Source organism: Euprymna scolopes, chromosome 15, assembly GCF_053919585.1.
Source record: "Euprymna scolopes isolate OS-2025 chromosome 15, ASM5391958v1, whole genome shotgun sequence".
Classification (NCBI taxonomy): Eukaryota; Metazoa; Mollusca; class Cephalopoda; order Sepiida; family Sepiolidae; genus Euprymna; species Euprymna scolopes.
In genome coordinates, this window is record NC_136496.1 from 64,778,208 (window position 1) to 64,795,620 (window position 17,413).

The window sequence follows — 17,413 nt, forward strand, 5'->3', positions numbered from 1 at the left end:
TAGAGGGATGGGATGTGTCGGGAATGGGGAAAACGGTGTTCATTGCACTAGTCAGGAAACAAGATCGACCACTGAGTGTTTCTGTCCCTGTGATTTGACCTCTAAGCCTGGCTAATAGATAAAGGAGTATGGAAGCCGTGTGATAGTGCCTATCTACTCAAGCAGTTTAGGTTTGTAGACCGGTAATTTGTTTGAGTCACCAGCTCTAGGAAGGTTGTTATCCAAGGCCTCCCTCCCCTTAGGTTTAGCTTCAGAGTTTTCCTTCTCCTAGACGGATGACCTGGGAAGATCTATGGGTCCATCACCACTGAGAGGGTTTGCCCCATGCCTGGGTCCTAATCCAGGTATTTCTGTGACCTCATGTGGGTAGTTAATGTTACTGGGTTGAAAAAATACACTCCTCAAAGTAATTAAGGGACATTGCTATTTCATTGTTACTGGAGGAGGGGGTGAGTAAAAGTTGCTTCAGTGGAAGCAGCTATATTTGCAACAGGTTTGTTGGAAGGAGTTAATATATGGTTTAATATTTTTCCTGTAAATTTATAATTAAAATTTTTATTTATTTTTTTTATGTTGGCTTAGGAATAGGGTAACGCGCTACAGAGTGGCTTGATATTAATTAACTAAAAATTTTGTTGCCCAAGCTCTAGATATTTTAGATGGCAGGAGGGTTAAGATGTATCTTCAATTTAGATATAAGTAACGTAATTTTTGATATGAAGTACAATACAGTACAGGTATAATTGAAATAAAATTATAAGCTATAGCATATTCAGTATGTAAAATAAAGTAAATAGATATATGGGTAGATTTCCAGTAGATGCAAATATATGGAAGTTGTAGTTATTAAATGTTTCCACTTCTAATGCAGATATCTTCAGCTTTCGTTTAAGAATCAGGAAGTTGTTTTGCATTATAGAGTATCGGTTCAGTTTTTGTATTTATCATTGCAAGACTAAGGAAGAGACAGCTATTGCTATGTAAGAAGAATTCAGGTGATAAGTTATCCCCCTCTCAGTACAGACCAATAAGTCTCCTGTGTCATGAGTAAGTTGCTGGAATCCACAATAAATAGAGAAGTAATCAACCACCTCAGCAGAAATAACCTTCTTAGCGACACGCAATATGGTTTCCATTCTGCTAGATCTACAGCAGATGTGCTAACGGTTATATCTCATAGGATTAGCGAATCTCTCGACAAAAGCTTAATTTCTAGGGGAATTGCTCTCTACATATCAAAGGCCTTCGATAAGGTTTGGCATAAAGGCCTACTACACAAGATTTCCAGCTACGGTATAACTGGAAATGTTTTCTCGATCATTAAATCATTTCTCTCTGATAGGCTCATAAGAGTGGTGGTTGATGGGCAGAAATCAGAGGCCCACAGTATTAATGCTGGTGTCCCTCAGAGGTCCATACTGGGCCCAACTCTCTTCCTGAGCTACATCAATGATCTCCCAAAACAAATACTAAAATCCTTAGTTGACATCTATGCTGATGACACGACCATCTATGGCAACACATCAAAGGCCGTAAATGATGTTCTCTTTGATTCTCTCTCCTCTGATCTTGAGCGCGTGGTACAGTGAGGAAAGAGGTGGCTGGTTACCTTTAATGCATCTAAGACCAAGCTCCTATCTCTACATCATAAACGCTCTGATCCCCATCTGGCATCAATTGAAATGGATGGTTCTCGTCTAGGGGAGGCCCCATGTTTTGATAAGCTTCTGGGTTTGACCTTCACTCCTGATCTTAAATGGAACACATACATCAAGTCTGTGGCCAAGGTCGCTGGGGAAAATGGTGGGATCCTTCTACCGCTCCAGAAGATATCTCGCTAATGATGCAATTCTCTATCTATATAAGAGGCAAGTACGTCCAAAGATGGAGTACTGCTGCCACGTCTGGGCAGGAGCTGCTAAAAACAGCCTATCCTGCCTTGATAGAGTACAAAATAGACTTCATGGCTTAGTGGGGGATGCCTTTTCTCTTCCCTGCAACCTCTTTCCCACAGAAGAGATGTAGCGAGCCTGTCTTTGTTCTATCGTTATTTCCATGGCAAGTGCTCGTCTGAGCTCCATTCTTTGGTCCCTCCTCTCCAATCTTTTTCAAAAACACCAGACTAGCTGAAACCACCGTCAATAATTTTCCCCCCTCCTTATCTGTGCCTAAATCAAAACGTAGATTCCACGAACAAAGCTTCTTTCTTAGAACTGCAAGCCTGTGGAACTCTGTTCCGCTTGCCTGTTTCCCTCCCGACTTCAAGTCCAACACAAACAAATTCCTGATGAACCGCCCCCCCCCCCAAGTATCAATTCTCCAATACTATACTATCTCTTTGATTACTGTACACACAATAACCCTTATTCCCGAGTGGCCATTGGGCCTTGATAGGTGGTGAACTCCATGTAAAAAAAAAAAAAAAAAAAAAAAAGTGTAGATAGCTGTAAATGTAAGTACAGACTATAGCTAGTAGGTATCTACCTGGATAAGAATAAACTAATGCATGCCTTAGAGGTAGAAATGTATAGATGTTTAATGATAATGACTTTCAATCGGTCAGCATGCGAAAGTTAAGGGCTGAGAGCTAAGGACCCCCCTCCTCCAAAGACATGTGTAATGTACGAGTGGCAGCTTGAGGAATAGAGCAGATTGTTAGTTTTCAGGAGAGGATTAAACTTACAGAATACAGTAGAATTAATAATTAGAATTTAGAGTGTCAAGTAAAGTTTAGAGGGTGAAAAATTTTTTTTTAACATGCAAATCGGGCAAATGCAGTCGTCTTGGAGGTAAAGTATATATTGGATATATATAGCAAGCCAGCAGGGGTGTTTTTACCATAATGAGAGAAACTATTAGTACATGGTGCGTCGGAATTCGTCATTAAAGACGGTCAATTAGGTCAGACACAAAGCATTGTGTATCTATTGAAAAATAGTCTTAGTGACGTACCTAAGATCACTGTATATTTCAGGTACAAATATAATTGAAAGTAAGACAAACTATATTCAGTGGTTTGATATAGGTAGCAAGGAAGCCACATTTTCAATACAAACGAGCTTATAGTAATTGTAGATATTAAGTGTATTAAAGTCCTATCTTCTAATGTAGGAAAAAATAAATCCAGGTTTGTGAAAAATTCTGGAATTTACTTTGTCTAGGCTTTTTTTTTTTTCGTTAGTTTACTTGGAATATAGTAGGAGTAAACAGTGTTTTGTCCATACAAGAGGGGGGGGTGACGAATTTCAGCTTAGGACAAGAGAAAGTTTGCAAAACAAGAAAAATAAAGGCAATAAATATAAACAAGACAAGAGAAAAACTTTAAGGCTTTCTCTTTATTATTTATGTTGGCCAGGATGAAGTTGTAATTTGCTGTGCTAAATTGACATAATTTCAGTATCAGTTGAGCAGAAGACACTTTTTAATACCATCTACACATAGTCTCTGTATATACTGAAGAACCAGGTAGAGCCCATCCAAGGCTAATACCACACTACATATTACCAGTTTGGTTGTATATAAAGTTAGGTGTGTGTTTTTCTTTCTCTATAGATGAAAGAGCTGTCATTATGAATTTCTAAAGAATATTTAAATTTTAGATGTTTTCGAGATCATGTAATGGATTTTGATTAGAACAAGTATCGGTTTAATAGCATTATATCTTCATTTTTTTTTTTTTTTTTTTTTTTTTTTTTCTAAAAATTTTGTTTACTTAATGGAACTTTGTTGTGCAGTTTTGGTAAGTACCAATGTTACTTAGCTGCTGTATCGACGTAGCATTGCCTCAGTCATCAATGTCATTTTAGTATAGAATTCTTATGATTGCACATTTTAAGTTTTACAGGAAAAGAAATTTTATTTTATCATTTCAATAACTGTCTCCCTAAAATTTGGATTTAAAAAAAAAAAAAAAAAAAAAAAAAAAAAAATGAAAGTCATGTAAGAAAAAAAAAAAATTATACATTGAAACCTATGGTCACAGAATGTTTTAGTATAAAGATGCTAAGTGCAAATGCTCAATCGTTTTTTTCTATTCATGCATCATAATTTACAGTTATGACAGTGTTAGTATTAATGGATTTTTGTCTTTATTTAACACTCATCAGCTTCATTTGGGTAAATGCTGATTTTACAAAGATCTTTGTGCAGAGCATCTGTCCCATCTTATAATTAACCTTCCTCTCAATCAATTGCCTGCACTACTAGATTTATTTACCAGCAACTTCTAATGCAAAAACAAGTTTTGCAATGTTGTTGGTCTTCAGCATTTTGAAAGTTGATCTATGAAAGCTATTTCAATGCGTGCCAGTATGTAAAAATGGACATTAAACAAATATTAATGATATTCAAAGTTCAAAATCTTTCATGTAAAGATTAAATTCAGTAATATTTTAATTGTATGTTTTATTTTTTAATTTATAGAAATTTAGTTGTTTTTTTTTGTCCCCCCCCAAATCTTTTTATAATAAAGTTATTAAATTTTGAACTCTGTTCTATTTCATCTGGCTTTTATGGAAACTATGTAAGTGAGAAAGAGTTAAATGTACATATTTCCATAACATTTTACTGTTGGGATTTGCAGTTATGTACTGTTCAATCACTAATCTTTTTAAAATAATTCCTCCCTCTTGTAATTGGTTCAAAGGCTGAGGACTGTATTGTATGAAAACAAAAGTAAAGATAGAAAAAAGGATAAGTGGCTTCATAAGGAAAGCGAAGCTAACAACAGTATTGAAAAAAGTCCCAAAACAAACCTCAGATATGGAGTAACAGGAAAAATTAATGCCATTCTTTTTGTTTCACATAGTTTTCATTAGAAAATCCTTCAGTAAAGCTTCCCTGGCTGTTTTAGCATCAGAGGTCTTGGCTTTCTTATTTTCTTTCCTTACATTTTTTTTTAAACTTAGTTCTCATTTTATTTTTGATTCCTTTAATCCTAGATTGTTTTTATTATAACATGGAAGATTTCCTTCTGAATACATTTCAAGAAGGATAAGTCTTAGGTGGTTGTTTAACTTGGTTAGATTTCTTGCTTTCTCATGCCATTTGAAATGGCCTCTTCCATAGGCTAGAAAGAGGCATATGTTTTACTTGCTAACTTTTGCATGACATTATAGAAATACTTTTTTCTTTCTTTTCTTTTTTTTTTTTTTTTAAATCCAAATATATTATGTCTTTATTGAGTGGAAGATATTGTAATTACTAATTTAATGAGAAGTTATTAACTTGTGCAAAAACTGGATTATAATTGATAATTTTATTTTTCCTCAGCATGGATTTTGTGGTATTGCTGTTGGAGCAGCCATGGTAAGTTTTTATTTATTTTCATATATACTGACTAGCTTTGTTGGTTTGCTCCTGTTTTCAGTTTTGAGATACTTGAAAGAAAAATTTTAAACATTTTAGAAATGGACTGTAACTTGTTGAAAATTTAAGTTGATCATACTAAAGAAAAGGCTAGAAAGGAACATTTGAACGCTAAATAAAGCAATAGTTTTAAATTGAACTATATTAAAATCAAAATAATCATTAAAATATATATATATATTTTTTTTTTTTTAAGCAATATGCAAATTAGGGATCTAGCAGGGAATACAGACCCTGGACCAGCTTCACTTATAAAAAAAAAAAGGACAGATTTCGGGTGACACTGCTTTAATCTCCACCTTGGTATATCCATGGACATCCAAACAAGTCAGTTATTTTATATTTGTTTCTGCCCTTAAAAGCTTTGGTTTAAATAGTTTTATTTAAAAGGTTCTAAATTTTCAAGTATTACATCGGTTATTATTTTTTTGTTTTGTAATTATATAAATATATTACCTGTAAACATCTACTTGCTGCTGACGGTTTTAAATGTGATATTCATTCAAAACATGGTAAAAATATCATTCCAAATTTTGGTTTTAAAGAAATTATGTATTTTTGTTTTTAAATAAAACAAATATCAATCCAAAGATTAATTAAAATTATGTAAATATATAAAAAACGCACTCTTGGTCACGAAAACTGATCGAATGTACCAAGGTGAAGGTTAGTGGTGTCATAAAATTTGTCCTTTTCTAAGTGAAGCAGGCCCAGAGTCTGTATTCCCTTCTTGGTCCCAAATTAGTTACAGCTAATGTGTCTAGTTGAATTAACTTATAATAGAGCATTTTGTGTTCACTGTTAATGAGATGGGTTAATTTTTCAATTAGATATCTATCTAAAATTAAGATTTTGGCCTGGACAATCTATTGACAATTTTGTTTGTCTCAAAATGTTTTCTTTAATGTTAGATGAAACCTTCCATCTAGAAAATAATTAAAAGAAAATAATTTTGTATCTAGAAGTTATCTCCCTTACCTCAATTTTTGTAGCAAAGTTCGATAACTGAGATATTGAATTTCAAATGAAACCAATGGTATCTACTGAATTGTCATGTCACTGTAATAAACATATCCAAAAACTATGAAAAACGATAAGGTAGAAATTTAGTGAAAACTTTGTTTTACAAAAAAAAAAAAAAAAGTATCTATTTGTAACAAAAGGGAAGTAAATCTTTTCTGAAAACTGGTCAACTTAGCAAAACGTAATTTTTGTTAATTGTTTTCAGAAACTGTTTTAATTTTCTACCTTATTGTCATAATTTTGCATATTTTCATTAATGTGTCATGAAAATTCAGTCCATACCATTGGTTTGACTTGAAATTGAATATTTCAATTTTCGAATTTCACTACAATAACAAAGAAAAACACAAATTTTTAGGAGGCTTATGTTCCTTACATTCAAAACCAGTAAGCATTTTGAATTGGACATGTTGCTCAGCAGCTACACATTATGTTCTCATTATAAAGTAATTTTGCAGTTGTAAATACATAATTTGTGGATATACACACACAAGCGTTTTTTTTTTTTTTTTTTTTTTTTTTCAAGTCCATTCTTTATATTTTGTCCTTAAAAACTCACAAATACTACTCATCATTTCAAATGACTAATGGGATAAAACAACTTTTCACTGTACAAAAAAAAAAAAAAAATTTGAAGAAAAATCAAAAAGATGGTGATTTCTCAAGATTTTTTAGAAAATATTTTAATAAACAACCAAAAATTGAATCCTAACTCTGGATTTCAACTGCTTAAAATCGTCAATTTTACAGCAGCTGATACTGAAAACACAAATCCATAGCAAAATAACTCATTTGGAAATAGTTTATCTGCAAACATTAAAGAATTTGTCTCTGATTCTCATTTACTTTTATTGTATCATTGACGTTGGAAAGACACTTTCTCAAATCAATTTTCCCCATAAAGATATTAGGTTGGTGCAAAAATGTTTTTTTTTGACATGAAGTTGAACGTCAAAAAGCAGCATTATCTTTGGATCAATCGAATACTTTGAAAACTCGTTTATTACTAAAAAAAAAAAAAAAAAATACAATCAAACATTGATTTTATTCTTCTGAAAGAACCGAAAATTTCAGTATGCCGAAACAGTGGAATAGCTTAGATATTTTTAATGTTCTGCAATCGCTTTTAATGTCTGCTGTAATTGTCAGAATCTAACAAAAGTCCGATGCTACGCTACCATTTATCAAGGTCCAAAGGCTACTCAAGGGTAATAAGTGTATGGAAGTCACTGCGACAACAGCATAGTGATCGTTAGTGGTGGAAATTGGGTATAGTTTGATTATTAAAGGGGACGGCTAACAAGAACTTGTTTGCATTGGACTTGAAAATGACTATGTTGTACTCGGCGGGAAAGCATGCCAGTAATTCGAGGATAGAAGCTTTGTTCATGGAATTTGCATTTAGATTTAGATACAGATAGTTGGGGAAGTTGTTGATAGTGGTTGAAGCTAGACAAGTTTTTTTTAATGAAAGTTTGAAAGGTTGGGACCATAGATTTGAAGCTCAGATGAACATTTGTTTTGAAAATAAGTGACTCACAACTTCAAAATGAGATAGTACTCTGAGCAGCTCCTTCCCAGATGTACTCCATTTTTTATTTATTTTTATTTTTTCATTCCTATATTATTATGCTCTAATGTATTGAGTGAGCACTATTAAAATGAACACTGCATAACTCCAAAATACTTTTATTCGTGTGCATGTAAGCACACAATATTGTCCTGTGTGATTTGTTTATAAATATTCAAATTATATTACTACAATCTTGAATATCAGTTCAGTTTATTTCATATTCTCAATGTATATGATATGTTAGTACAACATTTAATATTGTTGACTAGTCTACACCCTTCCATCAAAAACTTTTATTAATATAAAATCAGAATTACTTCAGTGATTTAATTTTTCATATATATAAAATTTTTATAACTTCTAATTAACTAAAACAAACCCACCCACTTTGACTTAAAATTTAGAGTGGAAGATTTCCTTCCAAATTCATTTTGAGTAGTAGGAGTTGTCTGACTTGCTATTTGCTTTTTCAGTTCTTACTAATTGTTTCATCCAGAAGTTAGGGAAAAAAAATGTTTTCATTCACTGACTTTATAAATATTTGACTTTATAAATAAATTTTAAAAAAAAGGAAAAAAAAAACCCTCCATTTTATTATAACAAAGGTAAAAAAAAGTTTTTTTATTTATTTATTTTTATTTTTATTTTTTTTCAGGCTGGATTAAAACCAATCTGTGAATTCATGACATTCAATTTTTCTATGCAAGCAATTGATCAAGTAAGAAAATTTTCAGAATTTTAAGTTTTGTTATTAGAGAAGCTCCAAACTTAAATTTGATGACTATCAATTAGGGTCAAATAATGAAAGTGAGATGTATGTGGGGTGGGATTAAATAAGAGATGAGGTTAAATTAAATAATAAAATATTGATTGAAATATGTTGACTTATATTATTAAAAGCTTATTTTTGATGGTTAGAGGAAGCTAACTCTGGAAATAGCAATATATTGTGATTTCCACAGCAGGTTAGTCTGTTCCTGTGTTTGCATGCCATTAATTATTAAATATAAAAAATATAATACAATAAATACAAACTATTTTTTTCTTCAATGAATGCCTTGCATTTATCAATAACAATCTGACAATAGAGATTCTACAATCATCAGAATCTCCACTATATATATATATATATATATATATATATATATATATATATACTCTAATTTTTTTTATATTGTTATTCATATTAAAAACCCTTTTATTATTAAAAAGAAAATACAAGTTATGTGTTATGGAATTACATTCACTAGCAAAAGATCTAGCTTATTTGCATATTCTTTTAAACATTTATTTTAATTAATTCCCTATTAGGTTTTTCGGTTTTTATCATGGGATGATCATCTTTAGTTAACTATTATGTGTAATTATATTAATGCAGATATTCTACATGATTTATACTTGCGTAATATTTGCATAAAAAGGTTATAGTAAACACAACTCTTTCCATATATATTTATGTATGCGTATATATTTTAAATTTGCCTACCAAACTGTCAGTTTTTCGTCTTAAGATGTGAAACTTCATAGATAAGGTATTTGAACCTATCCAAAACTTATTTATTATATTTGAGTTTTGGCCCGTGAAAATTAAAAAAAAAAAAAAAAAAAAAAAAATTGCCAGGTGAAGGTCGAACACAGACATTACAAATATACATGCATAATATAGTAGCTATTGGTCAATGTTTTAATTTTTAGCCTTGCAGCAAACATGTTTTTATAGCCCAGTTATTAACGGCAGAGGAAAAAATAAATTGTAAGCTAAACATTTAGGTTTCGATTCTCGGTGGTGGCGTACAAGTCTTTTTTTTTTTTTTTTTAAATCATTACTATATATTGGATCCGATATAATAAATACAAAATCTGCATTAATCAGAATATCATAGTTAAGCATATTTTATGACCGGGCAATGCTAATATATTAAACAAAAGCCACCCAACCAAATATCTCCAAATAAAACATTTAGGTTACAAGAGGAAGAATCTGACTGTTATATATAGGGTGTCGCAGGGAAGTGTTATTGCATTAACATTTTATTTTTGCTCTTCATCAGTGACCTGCTGACATTACTGGACAGTGGAAAATTTCATTTTGACTGTGACAACTTAATATTTCAATGTGCAGGTTAAATTCTGCAAAAGTAGCGATTTGTGTTTATTTGTTTATGCTGTTATGGGTTTTTGTACTTATGCGCAACCGGAAGTCATAAACCGGATGTGGGGTTACAACACCCATTACAAGATCATTTGAGTTTTATAATTTTATATATATATATATATATATATATTGCTGATTTGGACATCACAAACACTTTCAATTTGGTGTTTAATCTGTAAAAATAGCTGCTAAGGGGTTAACATTAAAAACAGTTGAACTTGGCAGGAGTAAATTGACTATCTTCTAAATATGCTTACTTATATATATTGGGAACCATATGATAATCAATGGAGAATTTGCTCTATAATATGAAATTCGCATAAATTCAAATATCATCTTAAGCATATTTTATGATCCTACAATGCCGGGTGACCTCCTAGTATATAATTAAATGCACTTCGCTTTATACTATACTGCAATTTCACAGTATCACCTCTCGTTAGAAGTGTTTGTAATGGACATTTATCATTAAGACTAAACCAGAGAAAAGGAGTTTATCCTTTTGCATTTTCTTATGTAATATTAGTTATTTTAGTTTGTTTTTTTTACTAATGCATTATAATTAAAAAATTAATCATGATCTTTTTATTTAAAAAAAAAAAAAAACATACAAAAGATGTTAACATTTTTAAAAATTTATTTTTCAATTTTTTATCATTAAATTAAGTTCTGCATGTTTTAATTTCCTAGCAGTTCCTGTCATGGTCGCTGTGATGCAGTTCATGGTTTTAAGATGTCAAAAAAGTAAATCTGAAATAATCCCTAACTAGTATCCAAGATAGTTTTGTACATTTTTATTTTATTGACTGGCATGCAAAAGTCAGTTCAATACCTATCCACAGTATTTTCTTTATAATTTTTTCATCGCAATTCAAAACTTGATATACAAGTTAAAAAAAAAAAATCTTGAGTAATTTAAATTAACTTGTTACTTATTTTTTTTTATTTATTTATTTTTTTATAGTGGCATGAAACTGCTTGATATAAGCTACAAAAAATTTTAAAAAATACCACTTCAAGGTAAAAAATTAGCCAACGATAAGTATATGGATAGATTCCAACCTCTAAAATAGCAATTCTATTTTGTCAAAAACATTTCTTATAGTGTAAAGACTAAAAAACAATAAAGGAAACCAGTTAAGTCAAAAGTAAACCTAACGTCCATTCTACACTTCACTTTTAATTAATGATCCTCTTTTTATTTATAAAAGTTAACATTTAATCTTGTTAACCCTTATCCTCAAGTGGCTTTTGGCCTAGAAAAATTTACATATTAGTAAAAGTAAAAATTAAATTAAAAACTTATTTTGTTGGCTGTTTTTTGGTCAAATAATTTGGTATCAGTTTATCAAAAAAGCAATATTAATTTTACATAAAATTTTCTTTTCCTCACAATTCAAAAGATAGTGATATTTTAATAAAAAAAATTTCACTTAAGTTTTTGACAGACATGTTAATAGTCAGAATTTTGAAGGAGAAAGGCTGACTATAGTGCTTTTTGATGTTTAAATATCTTTTGTATGAGTGTTAAACTGAATTAAGCGGTAAAAACACTTTTTTTTTTTCTCAGATTATCAACTCTGCAGCAAAAACCTTTTACATGTCGGCAGGAAGCGTAAGTTTTTGTATTCATCTTTTAATTGCACAAACTTAGTCGTATTTATAAAAAAAAAATAATACAGGCACTAAGCCATTTCTTTTTTTTCTTTCTAGGTTAATTTTTGTAATTTGCTAAAAAATATTACTCAAACTGTATAGTAATTTATTGCATTGGACTCTACTTCAGATGTAAAAATCTTCAAAATAGTTGAAACTGCAAACTAAATTCTGGTGTTTTGTAAATTTTATCTGCTTTCATAGGGGAATATGGTGCTGTTAGTTTTGTTATTTCCTTCAACGAATATTTTAAAATTGTCCCTTTTTGATGCATACTGTTTTCACAGCTATACATATAGCAGCAATACGATTTCCTCATTTTTTTTTTTAATCTTTTATTACATACCAAAAAATGTTGGCACAAACTTCAAATGTTTCTTTTTACATAAAACAACTGGTAAATTTTGGCTTTAAATTGTTAAATTAGCGTTCTAGCTAGCCATAATTTGCAATTAACTTAGACAGAAAAGCAGTAAGAGAGATCACTTGCTATCACCCTTGTCCTTCTTGTCACTGTATAGTGTTTAAGCTCCCTATCTCTTGTTTTCTAAACTATCACTCGCTTGTATCCTTTTTTGCTTAACAGTCAAAGAAAATAAAATTAAGTGATCTTTGGAATAGTTGTATTTGTGTATGCATATATATATATTATAAAAGAAAAGGAATATCAGTAAAAATAGTAATACTATTTAATCTATAGTTGGAGAGGAAGGAGTGGGAAGATATATCTAGCAAAAAGGGACAGAGATCCAATTTTTCCTTATTCACTCAATCTAACTTGAGCTGAATGGTTGACCTAATGTGTATGGGAGAGGCATTTTTAAATACTGATCAGCCTGATCCACTAGTTTAAGGAAATAAAAGGCATTTCTCTTTTATATGGCAATTGAATAACTTGTGAAGGATAAGAGCCATTTGTAATACTATGACTGGAATGTTGACAAAATTTAATTTTCAATTCTATCGGATTTGTGATTTCATAATCTTTTGTTGTGCAGGTGAATGTTCCAATTGTGTTCCGGGGTCCAAATGGTGCAGCTGCTGGCGTCGGTGCACAGCATTCTCAGTGTTTTGCTGCCTGGTATAGCCATTGTCCTGGTCTCAAAGTTGTATCTCCTTACTCTTCCGAAGACGCCAAAGGACTTCTCAAGGCAGCAATCAGAGATCCTAATCCAGGTCAGTTCTTGTCCTGTTGCTTCTAAAATTCTGCACTAATATCATATTTTTAAAACTATGAAAGATTGAATTTTAACAAAGCAGAACTCTTAAAGATTAAAGACTTTAACAAGGTCAACTAAAATAACAAATCAATAACAAAAAATGAAAAAGAAAACTGAGCAACATCAGATTTGTTCATTTAAGAATTTCAAAAAATAAGTTAGTTTGAACAAAGTTGTATTTTTTCAAAAAATGTAATTTGAAAAACAATTTTTCAAATATTATATAGTGAATTTTTTAAAAATTGTTTGTTTCAACATAGATTATTGTATTCATTTTTAGTTTGATGTAATGTACAATGAGTCGAGTACGATAACCATTAGATCAACTTAACTCTTAAGTGTTTTCAAGCCTCTTTATTCTTGACATAAGGAACCTGTTGTGTTTCACAACAGTGCATGCGCATTCATGAAGCAGTTAACAGATAAAAATCCAATGACCCAAATTTTCAATTTTGATCTCTTAACACCCCATTTTCTGGATAAAAATGATTACGTTTTTCACATGTCTGAATATGCTATATACCAAAATTAAAGTCTGTAGATCAAACATTCGTTGAGTATATAGGTTGAGAAGTGTCCTCTCTTACACACACACACACATTCTCACTTTTATGGATATATAGATTTGATGGTCATATGTTATCAGAACCCACCACAGCTTTCTATTTTATCTCTCACTATTTTTGGACATGACCTAGGACCCCTGATAGTTTCACATAATAATCACTTTAATAATCAATAAGATATACATTCCATTCAAGTCCCCCCCCCCTCCGCTTCATCTATCTAAAAAGAATAACCAGGACCACCGAGAGAGATAAGCTAGGAGATGAATAAAAATATGACTGATCCATTTAACTTCACAAAGTGATGCTCTTAATAGTTAACCATGAAAAGCTGGGAGGAGAGTCAAGGTAAAGAATTTTGAAATATGAGAAAGAACATGGACATATGTAGAAGTAAGCTGAGAAAAATGTCTCTTATTTCCAGTAGAGAGTAGATATATTTGGCAGATATTGACTATTGAAGAGAAAATATAAACAGTCTGATGAGATGTCAGTCTTAGCTAAGGGGTTTTGCCAGATGTAGGCATTAAGCGACAGCATCCTGACAAATATCAGTACTTGTACAGTTTAATCATGACCTTAAAAAATGAAAACATTGCAAAAAAATTATATTGTATGTATCCGTTATGGAATTAAGTTCTCTGAAAAAATATTTTACAGAATTTGATCAAGAAATTGTTTTTTTTTTATGACTCCTCCCCCCCCAAGCAAAAAGTAGCCATGTTTTGAATCTTATGACCACAAGGAAGGAAGAGAAGTTATTGAGCATGAGAATTACTCAGTCAGAACATGAAGATTAAAGTGAGGCGAAGTTCAAATTGTTCAAATGCACATGAATGCGCCAATTTCAAAGTCATTGCAGTTTGTCTTGGTAGCTGTTAAACAAGAAAACCACATAAGATATTTAGGAGAGATTTCATGTCGGAAATAGAATAAAAATGAACTCCTCACTGACCTTTCCATTGGGGTTAAATCTATACAAGGAAGATTAATTCACATATGATGACCTCATGCCATCCATGATGCTTTTTCTTATATTTTCCTTTTTTTTTTTTATCTGAAAACTGCTGGGTCCTCCAGCCTCACTTTGTTTTTCACTTTAAGCTAGAACTTTCTTTTAGGGGAGGACTTTCCTCTCCTCTAACCATTTTCTCAACTCGAGCAAAAGCACAGCCGCCTATCCATCCGAGTTTGGTCTTTTATTGCTCTCAAATCTTGAGAATTCTCACGGTTAGTCTCACCCTCTTTCCCATAAAACCAATTCCACCAACCGCTTTGTCTTCCTCTCCCGGCCCCTGTGTATTGACAACAAACAGAACGGACTTTCCCTTTTTTGGAGGTCAGTGCATTAGAAGAATTATTACTACATTATCTTTTTTTTTTTTTTTTTTTTTTTCTAAGATATCTACAGCTTGCAAAAACATGACGACCTTGTGTTGTAAGGTGCCCTCGTGGGGAGATGCATACTTCCAACTCGAGCTGCACCGAATTCATAATTTTATCTCTATGTGAGATAAAATATCTTTCCATTCATCTTCATTGCTTCCGTGAGATAGCACTCAAAACTTGCACTCAAAACTTGAGTGTAGGAAAGTTCACATGTATAAATCCTTGTCTTAGAACTGCACGCCTGTGGAATTGTCTTCCGTTTTCCTGCTTTCCGGCTGACTACAATATGGTTATCTTCAAGTCTAACGTAAATAAGTTCTTGATGAGCCGTTCCATATAAGTTATCAAATTTAACAAATTTTCATTACTAATGATTATTATATTGTCCAATTTCTACTGTACACTCTTTAACCCTTATCCTTGAGTCGCCTCTTGGCCTTGATAATGTGTTGATACCTATGAAAAAAAAAAAAAATAGAAAAAGTCCAATGTGAACAAGTTCTAATTGAATCGTCCCCCTAAGTAATCCAAGTTACAAAATTCCCACTGTTTACTATGCTAAAATCACAATGATTAATGTATATATACCTATTAACCCTTATCCTTGAGTGGCCTCTGGGCCTTGATAAGTGGTGACACCCATGTAAAAAAAAAAAAAAAAAAAAAAAAAAAAATGGTTGATTCATTTCACAACTCAAGTTCAAACTGTTATTTCCTGTCTGCCAGGCATTATAGGTTTTTGAAAGCGAGACAATCTATGATGCTTTCCCTTGGTGACGTAAACCACAGGAGATTTCTTTCATCTTTGCTGCTGCTTTCAGAAGTGAGAATTTCCTATTTCCTATTTTTCGCTAGCAAGTCTCTTTCCCACACACACACCTACGCATTACCCGAAAAGGGTAAAATTGATTGACCGATTTCAATCGTCTGACTGTTTCCCAAAGGCTCCGCCTGTTTACATGACGTAGCAGATTTTAACAATGGCAGTGTCTGATGGCAAGGTAATCTGGTGACTCCCAGTACTAGAAATGTCACCAACATTCCAAAATCTCTTTAATTTTATTACATTAAAAAAGGAAAAAAAATTATTTCATGTAATTTTACTTAAAAATAATAGCATAGGTTAGAATGAAAGCCATACATTCAATGTTTTTAGTCTTATACCTTCCCAACTAAACAATTCAAACATTCATTAAATTGATTTTTAAAATAACTCAACAAAAATTAAATATATGTACTTGAAGTTTTAAGAGGAGCACTTAGATATTCGGCATAATAAAGGTTATCGGAGATTTGGAACTACCATTTAAATTTCCAAGGAATTTAATGCATATAATATAAACTCCATCAGAATAGGATGGTTCTGAAATTTTAAAGGCACTTCCTCCTCCCCCACCTAGCAAGGGTGAGAAGTTTTCTTGGTAGCAAGTTTGGTAGTATCTGGGATTATTTATTCCAATGTCAATTGATGGTTGGAAATATCCTTATAATTGTTTAAAGAAATGGTTCTTTGTCTTCTAGTCCTTAAATGTTTAGGAGGAGTTGGATAAGTAATTTAAAGTGAACTTTAATTTAAAAAAAAAAAAAAAAGGTTAGCAGAACCCATGTTCCTACATTGCCCATGTCCTGGATATAACCTTAAACTATATCCAAAGGTGAGACCCCAGCTTGCGGGCTTTGGAGAGTGTGGAGTCACCCTCTAATTGCCATTGCTCCCAGGTCCACTGTGACCCAGAGTAGTGGTACCTGGTCCTAACTATGGGTTAAATAGAAACTGACTTGAAAAAAAAAATATATTCTATTAAAGAATTTTTCTTCAAAATAACTGGATTCGGCATTAAATAACATAAAAAGGGTTGCTATGCCATAAAACAAACCAACCTACATTGGCCAAGATAGAATATAAAAGAAAGATTTGGATATAGAAAATATCCATAAAATATTTTAGGTTTTAGAGTGAGGGATCACTGGATTTTCTAATGATTATTGGTTGTAATTTTTATTACAAATAATAAACAATAACTCTTATTGACAATCTTTCCATAAAAATTAAATATAAGCTACACATACAAGTTAGATTTGATTGCTTTGTAGTTTACTTTTTCCACTTAGCAGTATATCAAATCCTTTCCAAATTCTTCTCTTTAATAAAAGTTGTGCAAACTAAAGGAAATCTGTAAATTCTTTCAAAATGAAATCGAGTCTTTTCTAAACTGATTTTTGTCATTTATTAAACTATTTTTCCTTTTGTTTTGTAGTTGTCTGTTTAGAAAATGAACTGATGTACGGAATATCATTTGAAATGTCCGATGAAGCTCTTTCTCCTGATTTTGTTATCCCCATCGGTAAAGCCAAGATTGAAAGATCTGGTAAGTGTGACGGCTGTGTTTACTAGTGTTTTTTTTTTTATGTTCATCTCAATGTTTCTCCAAACATTTTTTTGCTTTTTGAACCCATTTGAACT

The 17,413-nt window shown here is 31.7% G+C and overlaps 1 protein-coding gene across 2 annotated transcripts in view; it reads left to right on the forward strand.

Moving 5' to 3' along the window:
• The window catches only part of LOC145293846 (pyruvate dehydrogenase E1 component subunit beta, mitochondrial-like), a 74,632-nt gene that overhangs the window by 44,309 nt on the left and 12,910 nt on the right, over positions 1-17,413 (forward strand). For both annotated transcript variants that reach the window (XM_080140526.1, XM_080140527.1), the window contains 5 exons: positions 5,272-5,307; positions 8,619-8,681; positions 11,689-11,733; positions 12,773-12,950; positions 17,208-17,318. In XM_080140526.1, coding sequence (XP_079996652.1) covers positions 5,272-5,307; positions 8,619-8,681; positions 11,689-11,733; positions 12,773-12,950; positions 17,208-17,318 — 433 coding nt within the window. The remainder of the gene's footprint in view (positions 1-5,271; positions 5,308-8,618; positions 8,682-11,688; positions 11,734-12,772; positions 12,951-17,207; positions 17,319-17,413) is intronic.